Genomic DNA, 16992 nt, shown 5'->3' on the forward strand with positions numbered 1-16992 from the left:
CGTTGAACAGCCAACCCAAATGTTTCGGGTATACGGCTACCAATGTTCAACTACGTAGCTTTGTAATTTTGAATCCAATCCAGAAGACAAGGAAACTCCTGGACCAAGTATTGGGAGAAATAAGCCGGAGGCGGAATTCGAATCGATCAGTCATCGGTGGGATTCGAACCCAATTCACCTCCTTGGAAGGCGAACGCTCTATTCCTTGAGCCATTACGGCTCAGTGACCGCAGTTGTTCTGCTTTTCGGTGCACTATCCGTCGAAGCATTAATTTGTTATCTGAAATTAAGATGCTCGAATTAATTTTAAGATCCATCCGGCCGAAATTAATGAAGTAATGCATTAAAGAGGAAAGACAGTCACGTTCTGCTTTGACATACGAAAAAGACAGTAAAACTTCCTGTAAGTTTTTTTTTAATTATTATTATTTTTTTCTTCTTAAATAGATGGTGAATAAGCACAGTAAGTGCTATGAAATTAAGTATTGGGAATTGATGATATCACTGAAAAAGCTAAGAATAAGGAAATTATTAAAAAGAAGAACAATGATTCGCTTGTATAAGCATATACTTAAACTGCTTCGTTTACTTATTCAACGATTTTGTGCATTCACCAAGTAAACTTACTTCATGATAATAAAATAAGTTAATACAAGGTATTTTCCCTATTTGATAAAAATCAGGCAGAGCTATGATAAATAAATCCGATATGTTCGTTCAGTATTAATTAACTTCACTTTTAGGTACACCACTCTAGGTTCAGATTCATTTTGTTAGGTTGTCGTAACTAATAATTTAAGTAATGTTAGACAATCAGTTATACGGCAAGAATTTATTTAGATTCATGTTGTAAAGTAGTTTTAAGTGATAATTTACTACAGAGTGTTCAATATTTATTAATTTATTAAACATTTATTTAAATAGTGTTCAATAGTTACTTAGTAAGTATTTATTTAAATTCATTTCGCAAAGTACTTTTAAGTGATAATTTAAATAATGTTTAACAGTTAGTAACTTATTAAGTATTTATTTAAATTCATTTTGAAAGGTAGTTTCAAGAGAAAATTTAAATAGTATTCAATAGTTAACTAGTTATTCAGCATTTATTTAGAATAATTTTGTACTTTTATAGAAATAAACACTTGATTCCGAAGTAATTATTTAGATTTACTTTTGATTCTTTCTAAAATGGCTGTAGAATGGCTTTCTAAAATGGCTGTAGAAATTGTAAACATACACAGTTTTCTATACTATATCACGACAGAGCTTGAAGTAATTTAAATATTTCTTTTGCCTACTATTCCGAAATATCCTGTACTCGCATGGTGGTTTGTGTGATTTAATGGCTGCCGGACAAATTTTAAATCATTATTAAAATTCAATGCATGAAAAACTTAGATAATATAGTGGACATCTACTGAAGATCGTCAAAATTGAAATCAAAGTACTTAAGCGCGGGTAACAGCTAATTGGTTAAGCATGATAACTTAAGTAACGTATATAATTTTTTTCTTCTACATTTATATCAAAGATTAATTTTACAGTATCTTTGTATTTTGTAATTACAAGCTTTTTATTGAATCCTATCGTAAAATGTTCTTGATTTCAGCTTCAAAAATTAGACTAGTAGTTCATTTTTTAAAATATTTTAAATTCAACACAAAAAAATTGCTTTTTAAATAACTACTATTGACAATCATTTTTCTAATAGTCAAGCTAATCTGAATAAACCTGTAACGAAGCTAAAATTACACTATTATGAATTTTGAAATTAATTCTATACTGCTACTACTCCCGCAAAAGAAGGTTATCACCAAATAATCTGTTCTGAAAAGCAACAATTGTGTTAGGGCTAAATTAAATATCAAGAATATAAATTCAGTACGAATGATGCCTCGATAAGTTTAGATACGGGGAAAAAAATTGAAATTTCTCATACTTCAAGCATCTGAATGATTCGTGTATTCAGGTAACAAAATATATAACATTTCTAAAAAATCGGTTCAACTTAGACCGTGAATTCTATCCAATTTAAACCAAGGAATGAGGTAAACAAGTTTAAGATGATTAAATTTAAAAGATATTATGGTTTAATACGATCCAAAATTTTTAACGGGAGCACATCAAATGAGAATTAACCCTTTTAGGGTCGTATTAGTTTTTTATTTATCGATTTATTTATTTCAAATAGTTGTGTCACACTGGCCGAAGTTAATTTTTGTTGGAAGAACATAATATATAGGAAAAGAAGAGGAAAAAGTTCTATTTAAAAAAAGGAAAAAAGTTATTACACTTAATTGCAATTTGTAAGACATTATTTTGAGTTTCATCTATCTCCCAAAGCCGGTAGATTTAAGAGGAATAAAAACAGTATATATATATATATATATATATATATATATATATATATATATATATATATATATAGCACAATAAAGGCCAAAAGGATAAAAAGAAAATTATTTACTGCGAATAAGCTGCAAGTATATAGAGCTCATAAAATAAGTTAAAAATATAGAGAAAACATGGAAAATAATATAATAAAGATTAATGAAAAGAGAAGATAAAAATTATTAAAATAAAATATTTTAAAAAAATATTTATAAAAAAATTTATTTAAAAAAATATATATAAAAAGCTGGCAAACAAAATATGTGGATAATTTCGTGGATATAATCGTGTCAGCTAATGACGAAATTATATCTTTTCATTCCGGCTTTTTTATTTTACTATAAAATTATTCGTCTTTTTATATTTCATAAAATAATTTTTTTTTTAAATATTTTATTTTAATAATTATTCTTTACCTCTTTTCATTGATCTTCATGATATAATTTTCCTTGTTTTCTCTATTAAATTATTATGTTATTAAAAAAAAAAGACACTATTAGCCATGTAAATGACAACATTAAAGAAATATAACATCGAAAATGCCATTTTCTTTAAGTTTAAAAAATTACATAAAGCAAGGTATAAAAAGGCTGGAAAACAATTGAGGAGGGCAGCGGGACTCGGTTTGTCAGCACCCCCGCTAGTTCCTCTGGCGTCAACCCGATCTCTATCAGTTGCTGTGGATGGTGAGGGTCCCGTGGAAGAGCACCCCACAGGTAATCGATCCTAGGTGGAGATAACGACCTCCACTTTACAGGTAATGTCAGTATCGTCTTTCACGAACCACTTTTGAAGAAAATGAATGTCAAGTTTAAAACAGTAGGGTTCCGTCTGCGGTATAATTTTTAAAAAATATCTGACATTTATTGCAGCAACAACAACAGAAAAAGAAATTACGTAAAACAAAATACGAGCTAGAAAAAGAAACACGTTTTGCTTCTTTTTTTTTCCGAGAGCGTTTTTCGAATGATATTTTGACAATACTTATTGGTTGTTAAAACTGATTAATCATTGAAAAAAATTAGAACTAATTAAGAAAGAAATATAACTGTCAATTTCACATTAAATAACAAGCTAAAATGAAACATGATTCAAATAGCATGCATTATAGTGGACATACCTTGCTGCTGAATTATTAAAATAAATTGTTTTCCTTTATTTTCATTATCGTTTTATCTCCCTCCCTCCCCCCTTTATTCCAAGTTTACTATGACACTTGCCTGGAAATAATACCATAAAATTGTTTTTAAAAGGTTCGTGTTATTAGAATATATGTTATTTTAAAATAGAACGATAAGTCTTTAATGCAATATAACAGTGTTCGTAGATTTATACAAATTCTCCAGTTGCGTCTTTTAATCAGGATTCTGTTCTTCAAAATAAAAACAAATAATGACAGAGGATATTTTTCTGCATAAATATAAAATAAAGATTGAATAAATGCTTCCTCAAATCAACAGGAGTCTTATTAAACATTAAAATGCTCTTACCACACAGAAATGTTCATAAAAAATGATAGAAAAATAATAATGAATTCTTATTTACATGGCATGTTCTTAAATTATGAGGGAGAGGGCTTGGAATTATTGTTTAAACTTAGACAATACCGAGGAGTGCCATTTCTACTAAAAACTTTCATTTTCTCTGGCATTTATTTAAAATGGGGGGGGGGGAGAGAGAGAATAGCATTGATATAGATTACAATACCTTAAAGATTACCAAAAAAAGAATATTAAAATTTCGTGAATGCAATATTTTCTTTGTATTCAATTTTAACACATTTTATAGTTAATAGCTAAAAAAATAATAGTAATTAACCACATTAAATTATGCAATTTTTTCGTTTTTGTAATAAACTTAAAAAACGTTGAGTTAAAATCTTCAAATAAGACAAGTTGTTTAGGCCATTACAACCAACATATTTGACACCAGAAATTGTAATGTATTAAGTTTTGATAAACGAAACCTTCTGATTATTAAATCTGTGTAGTTCGATCAAATTTACTAATAGTTTAATCAATTTCAAAGCAGAAAATATTTAAACCGTCATTTTAACAATTTCTCATTTTCTTGAAATTTTTATTTCATTCATTAAGCAGGAAAAAAAACTAATTTGAAAAAAAAAAAAAGTCTTCAATAACAAAAACACTCAAAAATATTTTGAAGGAAAGAAAAAAACACGGAATGTAAATAACATTTCGAAACATGAAGTAAATAATAAATTAACAATCAGGGGTCATTTTAAGACAGATTTGAGTCCATTTACGGACCCTTAAATAAATAAATAAAATAAATATTTATTCCTAAAATGGGATTTTTACAAAATATTTTATCTCAAAAATGGACTTTACACATCATTTTTCATTTTAAAAACTATTTTGAAAGCTACTTCCAATCGAAGTATATTCCTCGTTTATTTTCTTATTCTTTAGCATTTTCTGCTCAATTCTAAATTAGCCTATTTCATTTATTTTAAGGTCTTAAAATTAGAAATTTCAAATTTATTTTAGTAGAATGAGCTCTAAGTTACCGAGTACTAACAGATATAAATTTTAAATCTACAGACAACATGTATAAATTGTTAACAATATTAAATGTTATATATACATTGAAATTTGCATCTTAACATAAATCTAGTTAAGAACAGCAGCTACTTGAAAATCATACATCTTTTTATTCCCTGATGTTTTACAGAAACGAAAACAGGATTGTCAATATTCACAAAAAAAAAAAAAAAAAAAAAAAAAAAAAAAAAAAAAATGGCCGAACGAACAGGATTTAATGCTTATTTCAGATACACAAAATTATGAGAAAATTTTTCATGCAACAAAAATCTTTCACAAAAAAAAAAAAAAAAAAAAACTTTTAAAGAACTTGGCAATTGATGTCAATAGGCAAACGACAGTTAATTAATTTAAAACGAAATAAAAATTTAACAAGCTCATTTTTTGGAGATTGAGCTTTTTTATTTTTTACAAAGTACTGTTAATTAAGTACTACAACTTTAATTAATGAATGTGATAATGCATATTTTTCTTTTTCTAAGAGAGGTAGTTTTAAATTTAAGTTAATAAGTGACCAAAATTAATAACTAATTACATTTCAGGGAGTTGAAAAAGGAAAAGGATAAAAATGAAACAGATACTAAAAATAAATCAATAAAAGAAAAATGCCAATTTTTTAGCACTTAATTTTTTTTTATATCTGACTTAATCAAAATATTTCATTACATTTAAATATGCATAAAGAATACAAGAAAAATTAATATTATTAATATATAAACCCGAATTTATGAAAAAGAAAAACAAAAATTTGAGGGAACATCCATGACAAAATTTATTAACTAAATCTCTCCTTAAATTTATCAATTTTATTCTGAGCTAAATTGTAATTTTCGTTTCTAAAAGAATGAGAGTTTATTAGTTTAAAATAACTCAGCATTTAAAAAAAATTTAACCCAAAAAATTATGAACTTTTACAAGTAAATGAAATTAGATAAACAGTAAGCGAGCTGATAAATATATTAACCGAAGAGAAGACTATTTTCTACACGATTACTTTTAAAAACAAATAATACTCTATTTGAAAAAGAAAAAATAGATACTACAAACTATTTAATATCATAAAAAACATCATGTAACAATAGTGATCAAACAATAACTATAAAAACTTAAATCTGTAAGCGAAAAAATCAGTCATATCTCAAACAACCCAAAAGTAAACAATACTATGCTTCATATAGCTTTTTCTTTTTTTTACACGATTAATCACGTCTTTCAAATAAAACTACATTTAACGGGAAAAAGAGAAAAAAAAGGGAACAAAAAAAAGTTCGAAAACAAATTTATAAAAAAATTGGAAAGGAAATCGATAATTTTAAGTTCACAAAGAAAGGAAGCGGAACAATAGAATACAGGAAACTTGCTTCCAAGCTTTTCGCAGAGTGTGTCGAAAAAACAAGTATGCTTCGCCAATTTCGTAAACAAACACGATGCTGTGAAAGGTAGTAAAAAATATTTGAGTGAAAAGGTAGCCATCATCACTCACCTGTGTCTATTCTAAGAGTCCATAGACGCCACACAACTCCACCCCTTTTTACGAGTAGGGTTTGGCTTCACTGTTCGCACTTGTCTCATTAGAAAACATAAGAGTGACAACCTCATTCTCTCCTTTTTTTTTCGAATCATGCTTTCAAATTTCGCCACTTCAATCTCCCTCTCCCCCCACCGAAAAAAAAAAGGTCGTGGACCCTGTCCTTGTCGATCGACCAATGGCAAACACACGCGCTCGCAGGTAATGTGTTTCCCGGAGAAAATCGTTTGACGGCGTGCGGTTGGACGTTTAAATGGAGAAGGGGCGGAAACTACCACAAGGCGCATGCCGACGGTGGTCGCGATGATAGACCACGCCTCCTTTTCGCCTAAGACGTAAAATTTACTAAGAAGCATCTACACTCGGTTTCATTCAGGATAATCGTCTGCTCTAAACAATACCCATAGAATATGGGAAGATAAAATAGATTATCTTTTCAGTTAATTCTTGGAAATTCTTCTGATTCTGTGTACAGACAATAATATAAAATATGCTGGTACCACCAGACATGCTTTCTGCACAATCTAAGCTCTTATACCAGTTGAATAAATTCTATGGTGAAAGGGTTCATCATCGTAAATCAAACATTGCAAAAAACGTCCGAGAGGTATGCAAGGTGGTTCAAGATGTCCTGAAAGAGGTCGAAGTTCAGGAACCTAGATTTATCTCTTCCTTGAATGATTGCAATGGACGCTACGAAGGATTCGACGTTATTTCCCCCACCGAATTCGAGGTGGTGCTTTACCTCAATCAGATGGGAGTCTTCAATTTTGTCGATGATGGATCTCTACCAGGCTGTGCGGTACTGAAACTCAGCGATGGAAGGAAAAGATCCATGTCCTTGTGGGTGGAGTTCATCACCGCTTCAGGTTACTTATCAGCAAGGAAGATAAGATCCCGGTTCCAGACTCTAGTGGCTCAAGCCTGTGATAAATGCAGCTACAGGGACGTAGTCAAAATGGTAGCTGACACCACTGAAGTCAAACTCAGAATAAGAGAGAGATTTGTGGTTCAAATCACTCCGGCATTTCGATGTAGTGGACTTTGGCCGAGGTCAGCCGCGCACTGGCCTATCCCGCATATTCCTTGGCCGAACCCGAATCTGGTTGCAGAAGTCAAAACTGAAGGATTCGATCTGCTGTCCAAAGAATGTGTCACCCTCCAAGGAAAGCAATCTTCCATGGAGGGAGATGCATGGGTGCTAAATTTCGGAGAAGCCGAAAATCGATTGTTGCAAGGAGGTTGTAGAGGAAAATGCTTGAGCATTTTGAAAACAATGAGGGACCGCCACTTGGACATTCCTGGCAATCCGGTGACCAGTTATCACATGAAAACTCTTGTCCTTTACGAGTGCGAAAAACATCCCCGTGAAATCGAATGGGACGAAACATGTCTCGGTGACCGACTCAATGGTATTTTGCTGCAACTGATATCATGCTTGCAGTGTCGACGTTGCCCACATTACTTTTTGCCACAATTGGATCTTTTCAAAGGGAAGTCAGTCAGTTCGTTGGAAAATGCGGCAAAACAATGCTGGAGATTGACGAGGGAGCTTCTCACAAATCCCCGAGCATTGGATAAACTGTGAATTACATTGTTCGTCTTCAAAACGCTTCCCAGTGACTTTTTAGTGTTCTTTTTTTATTTTTCATCAAACTTAGTGCAATCAATTTAAGTGTGAACTGAAAATGTGTTTCTGAATCAATTACTGTTAGTTTGGAAAACAGTGCTTTAAATTAGTGGTTTTGCAAAACAGGAGATTAAGTGCTGTTTATACTTCATCATTTTAAACATATAAGGTTTTTTGGAGATAATTGCAGACTTATAACAAGAAAAACAGCACAAACATTTAAAAAAAAATACGACTGCTCATCACTGACAAATTTTTTCCCCGAAATATTTTAAAAGTGGAAGTAAAAAGCTTTTTTGTTATGAACAGTTATGAATGTTTTACGAATTTATAGAATATAATATAATACAGCGTCGTTTTTGTAAGATTATGTGTACGATATTCAGCAAAAAATATAGAAGGTAAATGTTTACATTTTGTCTTATTTATTGCCTATTGTACTTTGTGATTCATTCTAACTACTGGAAAAATACAAATAAATTTAACATTAATTCAAATGTGGCATATTATAGGAAATACTACTGAAAACAGATTATACAAAGTTAAATTCAAGTATGTAATCTTTAATTTTAAAAATTACAAATTTAAAAACTATTTTTTTAAATGAGAAGTTAATTTTTAAAATGAGTAGAAAATTAAAATTTATATTTTCATATTATATGAGAAAAAGCATGATTCTGCTGATTTAAAGGTTGATTAGACAAAACTAATACTTAATACTAATCATCAGTTAATAAAAAATAAAAAAAGAATTCATTGATAATCATAAAATAAATAAATAAAAGACTAAATTTTCATATATAATTCATTATTTGAATAACTGATAAATCTTAAATGCTTCAATTCAAGTAATGACAAGTAATGGCTTAAAATTTTTATGTGAGATTCGATTTAGAATTTAAATAAGTTCTACGCATTATAGTGTAAGGGGGAAAAAAATCGCGATTTTTTATTACTTTTAAGTACATATCATTAATTTACCAGTGAATAATTATGATTACTTGCGATGATTAATTTACTAGTGAATTATGATTAATTTACTAGTGAATAATTTTAATTATGATTAGGAATTACGTAATACTTTGCATTAATTTTAAATTCTATATAAATAGCAATGGAAAGTTGAAGATTTTTTTTATTATGGAATTTCGTCACGCGTGGTTGAGAACATTTCAATATCCAGTGATGGGGGGGGGGGCATGTGATAATGGCAAAAGATGTAAAGGAAAAAAAAAGAAAGAAAACAGTTTTTATTTTCTTAAAAATATTTTTCTTTAGCAAGTGTTCTAGATTTCCTTAATTCATAATTGCTTGATTATATTTTTGATAGTAGAATTTTTTTACGCATATAACGCCTATTAAAATTTATTTATAGATTCTGCATTGGCAAAAATTTTTTTTGATTGCATCAATATTTTATCTGAACAAATTCATAATTAATTAAATAATTAAGCCAAGAAATTAATTCTAAAAGTTGTTAATTTTGTAGTTCATTAGTTTAAGCCAGACATTAATTACATTTATAGTTTTTATTCTCTGAAGAGTTAAAATAATGCAAATCTATAAAAAAGAGTTTAGAGTAATTTAGAATTACTACATTTAACTATTAATTTGAATAGTTATATTTCAAAGAAATAGATTAATGATACTCTGAGAAATCAGGGAAATTGATTATATAGAGTGGGAGATTAAAAAAAATCATAAAAAGTACAAATAAAAATAGTAAAATGCTGTTTCGATACAAGAAATAAAGATAATTAGTGTCAAGACACAGAATCAACTGAAACAGTATTAAAAGTTGTTAACACAGTAGTTGTGTTTACCTAGCACACACAGTTCCTTCAATTTCAGTATTAGACTCAGAATATTTTTATAATTATTCAGAATATTTTTTTCCATTTAAAAATGCAAACTTAAGAGATAACTATTGCTAACTAACCTAAGGTCTCAATTAAAATATTCCTTAAAAAAAGAAGAAAAAAAATACTGATTTCAGAAATTTTGCTTATCAATTAGTTATAATCTATCAAGACTAAAGACGTGCTATTATCATCTGGAAAGAGACTAGACTATACATTCACAGTAATAATAAATTATAAATTAAGTAAATAAAATAAAAAACATGCACAAATAGCAAAACATAAAAAATTTTGCTACATTTAATTAATCTAAATATGTACGATATAATACTCAAATTATTATACAGATAACGAGAACATAAGTATATATATATATATGTGAATGGCGAGATTGATTTTAAGTAAGTTGTCTTTGAATAATGTTTTGCTTTAAAGTTCATTAAACATACAGAGGCATTACAATCAAACATCGATTGAAACACACAACATCGATTGAAAACCTGAAACCTCACTGAGAGAATATTCATTCATTAGTTCGGTATAGAAATTAAAAATGAAATTGAGCTAAACTATTAAAAAAATACTGAAATTTAACTGATAGAGTAAAAGTTGTTGGTGAAAAGGATGAAAATTATGTAGGAAATAAGATATTTGTACTAAAAAGTACACGTGTATAAGACCAAACTAGTTTTAAAAAAATTTATAAGTAATTTAGAATTTTTAGGGAGGAGTTCTCTCAAAATATTAGGGGCCCAGGACAAATGAACCGAATTCAGTCCTGTGAATCAGTCCGTGCTAATAATATAGGAAACTTATAGTAGAGGATATAGAGCTATAGTAAGAAGAGCTATAGTAGAGGTGAAACTTGGGAGTTCCAACTCCAAAACCGCTATAATTCAAAAAAATTTATTTAATATAAAAAAAGGATCTTTATATTAAGGAACAATTATTTTCAAATTATGCCTTATAAGCTTTTAACTAAACAGACAAAGAGATAGAAAAAATAGAATTTATTAACAAAAGCGAAAGATTTGCCTGTCCGTCGTTTCATATCTTGATAATCTTTAAGCACAAATATTTTACAAGGAAGAACAAGTCAAATAGACAATCGAATTTTCTCAGTTCTCATTTTTTTTAAAATTAAATTAACCGTTTTTTTTTTCTTTCTTATTTTAGAAAATTGTCAAAAACTGCAAAATTAAATGTGAAGTTTAAAAATAAGTATAACTGTTAAATTTTAAAATAAATCTCATTAAAAAAATCACTTCGAGCTTTTCTATTTTAAATATTATAAAACAGTTATTAGTTTAAAAAAAATATCAGAATTTCATTTTTAAATTAATGAAACAATATTTAATGCATAACTATCTAAAATGAGTTAGATATCTATAACTAATTAAAATTATGGATTCAAAAATATAATCAACATTATAAAGCAAACCAATTTAATGTGAATCATAAGAAGAAAATTTAAATTTAGAGTTTTTAGAATAATATAGGGTATTAGGGTAATGGTTTGAAGTTTATATTAATTTGTCTAACCTAGTCTTCTTCTCTTTTATAATGTAAGCTATGAGTTCAAATTTGAATCCTTTTAAGTTTGAAACAATGCAATTAAAATACGACAATACATTGTTAAAAAATAATAATAAAGTAGAGCAGAGATAGTTTGTTGTAGCAATTTTATCACACACCAAGTGCTGAAGGATCTTAATAAGTTATAACGAGGATGCAGGTCAGGGGGTGACAGTGCGGCGCACGCGACTCCCTCTTTTATGAAGGGAAAAACATGGGGGACCTCTGAACTCCCACTGAGACCTTAGGATTTGTGACTCCGATTACGTGTGTCCCATCTTTAAGAGCAGTTTTACAGAAAAATTCGCTCCAAATAGCTTACAGCTATTAAAATAATTTAAGGTATTAAAAACAGATTATATAGCTTCTAAGTATTATTACCTTAACAATAACTGCGCAATAATTAATATTGATTAATGATAAATATTTTAATTAAAATAGCATTTTCTTTTATGCTAAAAACTATTTAAAAACTAATATTTGAATAAGAAATTTTAAGTTAAGAAAGGTATCAATCGTTCCTTTCCAAAAGACATCAAAATAAACTTATTTTTGACCCAACACAATCATTGTTTTTTAACACAAGGATTGGCAACATTTTGACAAGTATCAGTTATTGACAAACCATCACGTAAAAATATTTTTGTGCAGGTATAACTTATGTTGAACAATTGCTTTTGAAATAATTCCACGAATAATTCCTTCACATCAAGAAGTTTAAAAAATCCTGTTGTGCTCTGGTTTAACTTATGTTAAACATAGCTTTTGAAATAATTTCATCACGTCAAGAAGTTTTAAAAAAAAGGCCTTGTGCACTAGTATAACTTATGTTGAACATAGCTTTTGAAATAATTCCATGAAGAGTGGTAAGGTCAAAAATTAAATATTAATTTCTTATATTTAAAGTGTAAGAACGTGGGTGGAAATGTCTTGGGATTAAAAACAATATAGTTGAAAATTCAAATTATTTAATAAAAAAAAGCTGTGCTCACATAACATCTTAATTTTAAAGTTAGTAGTGTACTTAAACATTCATACGCTAAATAAAGCAGACAACTCAGTAAAAGTTGCTTTAAAGAATAACAGTCGAAAAGTAATTTTAAACATTTTAGTGATTATTTATACTTTTTTTCCCGTTATTTCCTCATAAAAAAAAAAGAAACAAAGTGATTACTTTCGGTATAGAATTAAAATTTGTTATAAAATTAATACAATACGCAGTTATTAAATGTAACTAAGGTCATTAAAAACGAATTTCCATTTACAAACCTCATAAAAATTGTTTTTATTAACACCAAAATTAAAATAAATCTTTAAGTGATTAATTGATTCCTTAGGTTTATTTCCGATTTTATTATGTTAAATTTAATACTTTTTATTCAACTATTTTGTTTCTGAAAGCAATTCGGTTTATAAATTTAGTCAATTTTGTAATTCGTATTTCATGTTGTTGTAAGACTCTAAAATATACTAAATAATTATTTAAAAAAAAGCGTGCAAATTGTAACAATATTTTATATTATTCATAAATATTTTCATTTTAATGATCTACTTAAAGATCCCTATAAAATACGAGAGAGAGAAAGAGAGCTCACCAATAAAAATAAAAGTTATGAATATAAAATGCAATTAAATTTCTTTTGCCTAAAATATTGTACAAAAATTGAAAATTGCAATAAGAATTGGATGGAACAACTGTTTAAATTAAATTTTAAAAAAAAATAAAAAATACTTCTAATGCGAAATGATTAAAATTTTAGTTTAATAATTAGGTAATAATTTGTTAATTTTTTAACAAAAGTGTAAGACTTAAAATATTAAAAACTAAATTGTAAACACATGAGCTTTAAAAGATTGCTCAAAAAGAAATTGGCTACAATTTAGTTATAAAAATTTGATACATTTAAATGCTCGTTACACCAAATTTATAAAATTATCTCCTATAATTTACAATTAACCCAGACTATTGAAATTATAATGACAGTATATTCAGTACTAGAATAATTTTAGAATAATTTAAACTTTTAACTGTTAATAATCCTATATTTATTTATTAACATGCATTTATATATTAGACCTTTTTTTTTTAAAAAAAAAAAAGTTATCAACGCAGGTTTTAAACTATAACAAATTTTCGAGGTCAAAACTCTTGTTATAAGAAATAGTTAAATGATAATTAATCTTTTGGAGCAAAATATTAAAACATCTTGATTTTTTATTGTTCGTTTAAAATGCTTTTTTTCTCTCTTTTTTTCAAAAACCAAACTGGAAATTTTCTTGGGAGCTCTATTTATTTAATGTAAAAAAAAGTGGGCAGGAAAAATGTCAATATATGAGAAATATTTATGAATCTCGCTTGCTTAATATTTCAGTATTTTATATACTTTAAATTATTTTGACCATGAAAACTCTACTTAAGTATAATGAAAGTTTTAAAAATATATTAAGCACTTGAAAAGTATCTTTAAAAATTTATAAACACAATAACATTTTATAAAATTTATAATTTAATGTGCGGTAGTGGTTGATAGGCGGAAAAATAAAATTATATAGTAGGTTTTGTCTTTACATTAAAGACTCAAAATTAACTAAAAATTTTGAAGCATCAAAAGACCAGAATATCAAATCATTCAGCTCAATTCATGATTAAAAGTAAAACTCGAGTGAAATTTTTTTTAGATGCCGTTATGTAGAAGTTGATCAACAAATTATAAAAATATCGAATTTGAGGTAACATAAAATACTCATGAGAAGCAACTGTATATATTAAAAAAAATGTTTTGATTAAAAAACCAAAAGGTAAATAAAATATCTCACATTGCAGACTGAGACAATAAATGGACATGGAAGTTTAAAAAAATAATGAATGCTTTCTTCCAGTTCATTGCTTAAATATGAATTAATCAGACAGAGCGAAATAACCTAATTGATTACATCAGTTTAACAATGCCTAGTTATATCTTCAGATCGATGTATTATTTCTAAAATAAATATAAACAAAAATAATGAAATATATTTTTTCTGGTAATAAATGAATAATTTTTATTCAGAAATTGCTTTTCTTGGTCAACTTTTCTTCATAATTTTATTTGCAAATAGCTAAAAGACATGGGTTTCCGGAGAATATGATGCTGTTAATTTTCAGCAAACCAACACCGGTACATCCCACCAGGATATAATTTTAATAAAGAATAATAGTATTAACTATAAATAATAGTTATTTATAATTAAATAATTTATTGTGTTTTCTTTAAATTTTATAACCATCGTTGAACAACCGACCCAATTCTTTGCGTTTACGACTACTATTGATCAATTCCGTAGCCTTGTAATTTTGAACTATAAAATAGTAACGAAAATTTTACGTTTAAAATAATTTCGGAATAATTTGTTTAGACACAAAGTTCCATTTGAATCTTCGTCAAACTCATTCCCTGATAATGAAGTTTAATTTAAAATTTGATCTGTTTGATAACGATTAAAATATAGTTTAATTAAAGAACTGGCAAAAGTAGACGTCGACCACGTCGTCTGAGAGGGATAAAAAATGCAGACTCCCAGAATAACTTTAAAAAAAATATTGATTTAATAGAGGAATACAATGAATGATCTTATGCTTGAACCCAAATACTATAAATTTAACTCTTGTTTTCTAATTTATATGCACTAACAATACAATGCAAAATGTCTGAAAGTGAAGAAACTTAACTGTAGAACCAATCCTTATCATGGAGAGCATGCATTTTAATTTTAAAAAAAATAATTAATGAATAAAAAAGTTTTACATCAAAAAAGCATTGAATAAAAGACATTAAAATAATTATTAAGGAGAAAAATACTTAGTTTAATTTATAAATATCTAGCTCTCGATTCGCAAAATTTTAAACACCAGTTTTTTTTTGTTTATTTATTTACTTATTTTTAATTCTATTCAAACCAGGTTGGGTTTTTTTCCGGTTCAAACCAATTAAAAAAAGCAATATGTTGAATAATATTTTAGGCCTTTAATAATTTAAATTAACTAAACTCTTCCAAAGTATTTCATAGTATTTAACTATTAATTAATATTTTCAAAAACAATTAAAAAATATACAGTTTTTTTCTCCTAATTATGCAAACATAATAATAAAAAAACGAAGAACTGAATACTTTCAATATGCTTTCATATTACTTTACAACTCAACTTCCTATAGAATTAAACACTCAACAAATAAATTTTATTTCAGTACTTTTTTTTCTTTTTTTCAGTAAAGCATGTTAAAAGAGTGATTTATCCCCATTTGCTTGCCTGTTAATATAAAAAGGCAATATATCAGTTTCATTTATTTAATATCATTATTTAGCTGAATAAAATTTATAATATTAGCATTAATTAAGCTTTATGAATTATACATCTCTTGTTTTTTTTAATACATTGTATCAATAACAATTTTAATATATTTAAAATAATAAATATATCGTATATATTTTATATTAATAATAATTTAAAAGTTTTTTGAAATAAATGAAATGATGAAAAGGTTTAAAATGACATGGGTTGGTTATAAAATAGTTAAGTAATTTTTAGAACTAATGGTTTAATAATAAATAAAGAGTAAACTACTTTTCTTTATTTATTTTAACATAACAGACCTTTAAATTTAATAATATCTGAGTTAGTAGTGGTCCTAAAAAAAAATTTATTTTGTCGTTATTTGTCCTTTATTTTTAGCTTTTTGACCTGATATTTTCGATTTGCGTGCGTTCAGAACATCCCATTTACCACTAATGCAGTTCTTAAAATAATCAGTTTGAATAAACGAAAGATTTGGACTCTTGATCTTATAGCTTTTTATTTTAATTGATAGTCCATCTAGAAAATTATTTTTGAACACAAATGCTTGCACACGTATATTCACTGCTTTCGTTTCGAAAATATTGAAACCGCACTTTAAAATATGTGATTAAAGATGTCTTAAACTCAATTGTAAAATTTAAATAAATATTGATATGAAGGAATATTAACTAACTAATACTGATTACTTTTTAATGAACAGTACCATTAAAATTTCCTAAATATTGATCTCAACTTATTGTGAGTTGCTCAATGCTTCATTAATCAAATTCTACTGGAAAAATTGTTAAAACTTTTTCAGAATAAAAAAAATACTGAAATAAAAAATAGTATATTTTAAAATTATTTGCAGTAAAGTTTGCCCTATTGCACTTAGGTTGAGCAAATTATACTTTTTTTTTATGTGTCCTTTGTTGTTGTTTGTCCTTTTTAAAAGTAGTCTGATACATGTATACTGTACCAAAAATGTCTTTTGGCCCAATAAGAGGTCTACAGTTTGCTTACTAATATAATGCAGCATTAAATAAAATGAAAAAAGATCATAATGCAATACAAATTTGTTAACACTGGTAATTGAAAAAAAATTCTAAACATAAAACGAAAAGTAAAGA

At 27.3% G+C, this 16992-nt stretch overlaps 2 protein-coding genes across 6 annotated transcripts in view; one reads left to right on the top strand and one right to left on the bottom strand.

Moving 5' to 3' along the window:
• Positions 1-16992, bottom strand: part of rg (A kinase anchor protein rugose) — a 244306-nt gene that overhangs the window by 40622 nt on the left and 186692 nt on the right. The window lies entirely within an intron of this gene.
• LOC107445613 (protein mab-21-like 2) lies at positions 6527-8525 on the top strand. Its single transcript, XM_016060044.5, has one exon. The coding sequence runs from the start codon at positions 6974-6976 to the stop codon at positions 8069-8071; it is 1098 nt and encodes a 365-aa protein (XP_015915530.1). The 5' UTR covers positions 6527-6973; the 3' UTR covers positions 8072-8525.

Source organism: Parasteatoda tepidariorum, chromosome 1, assembly GCF_982258835.1.
Source record: "Parasteatoda tepidariorum strain Cologne lab strain chromosome 1, Ptep-v5.0, whole genome shotgun sequence".
NCBI lineage: Eukaryota > Metazoa > Arthropoda > Arachnida > Araneae > Theridiidae > Parasteatoda > Parasteatoda tepidariorum.

Coding starts and splice junctions, on each gene's coding strand:
- LOC107445613 (XM_016060044.5), top strand. CDS start 6,974: ATGCTGGTACCACCAGACATGCTTTCTGCACAATCTAAGCTCTTATAC.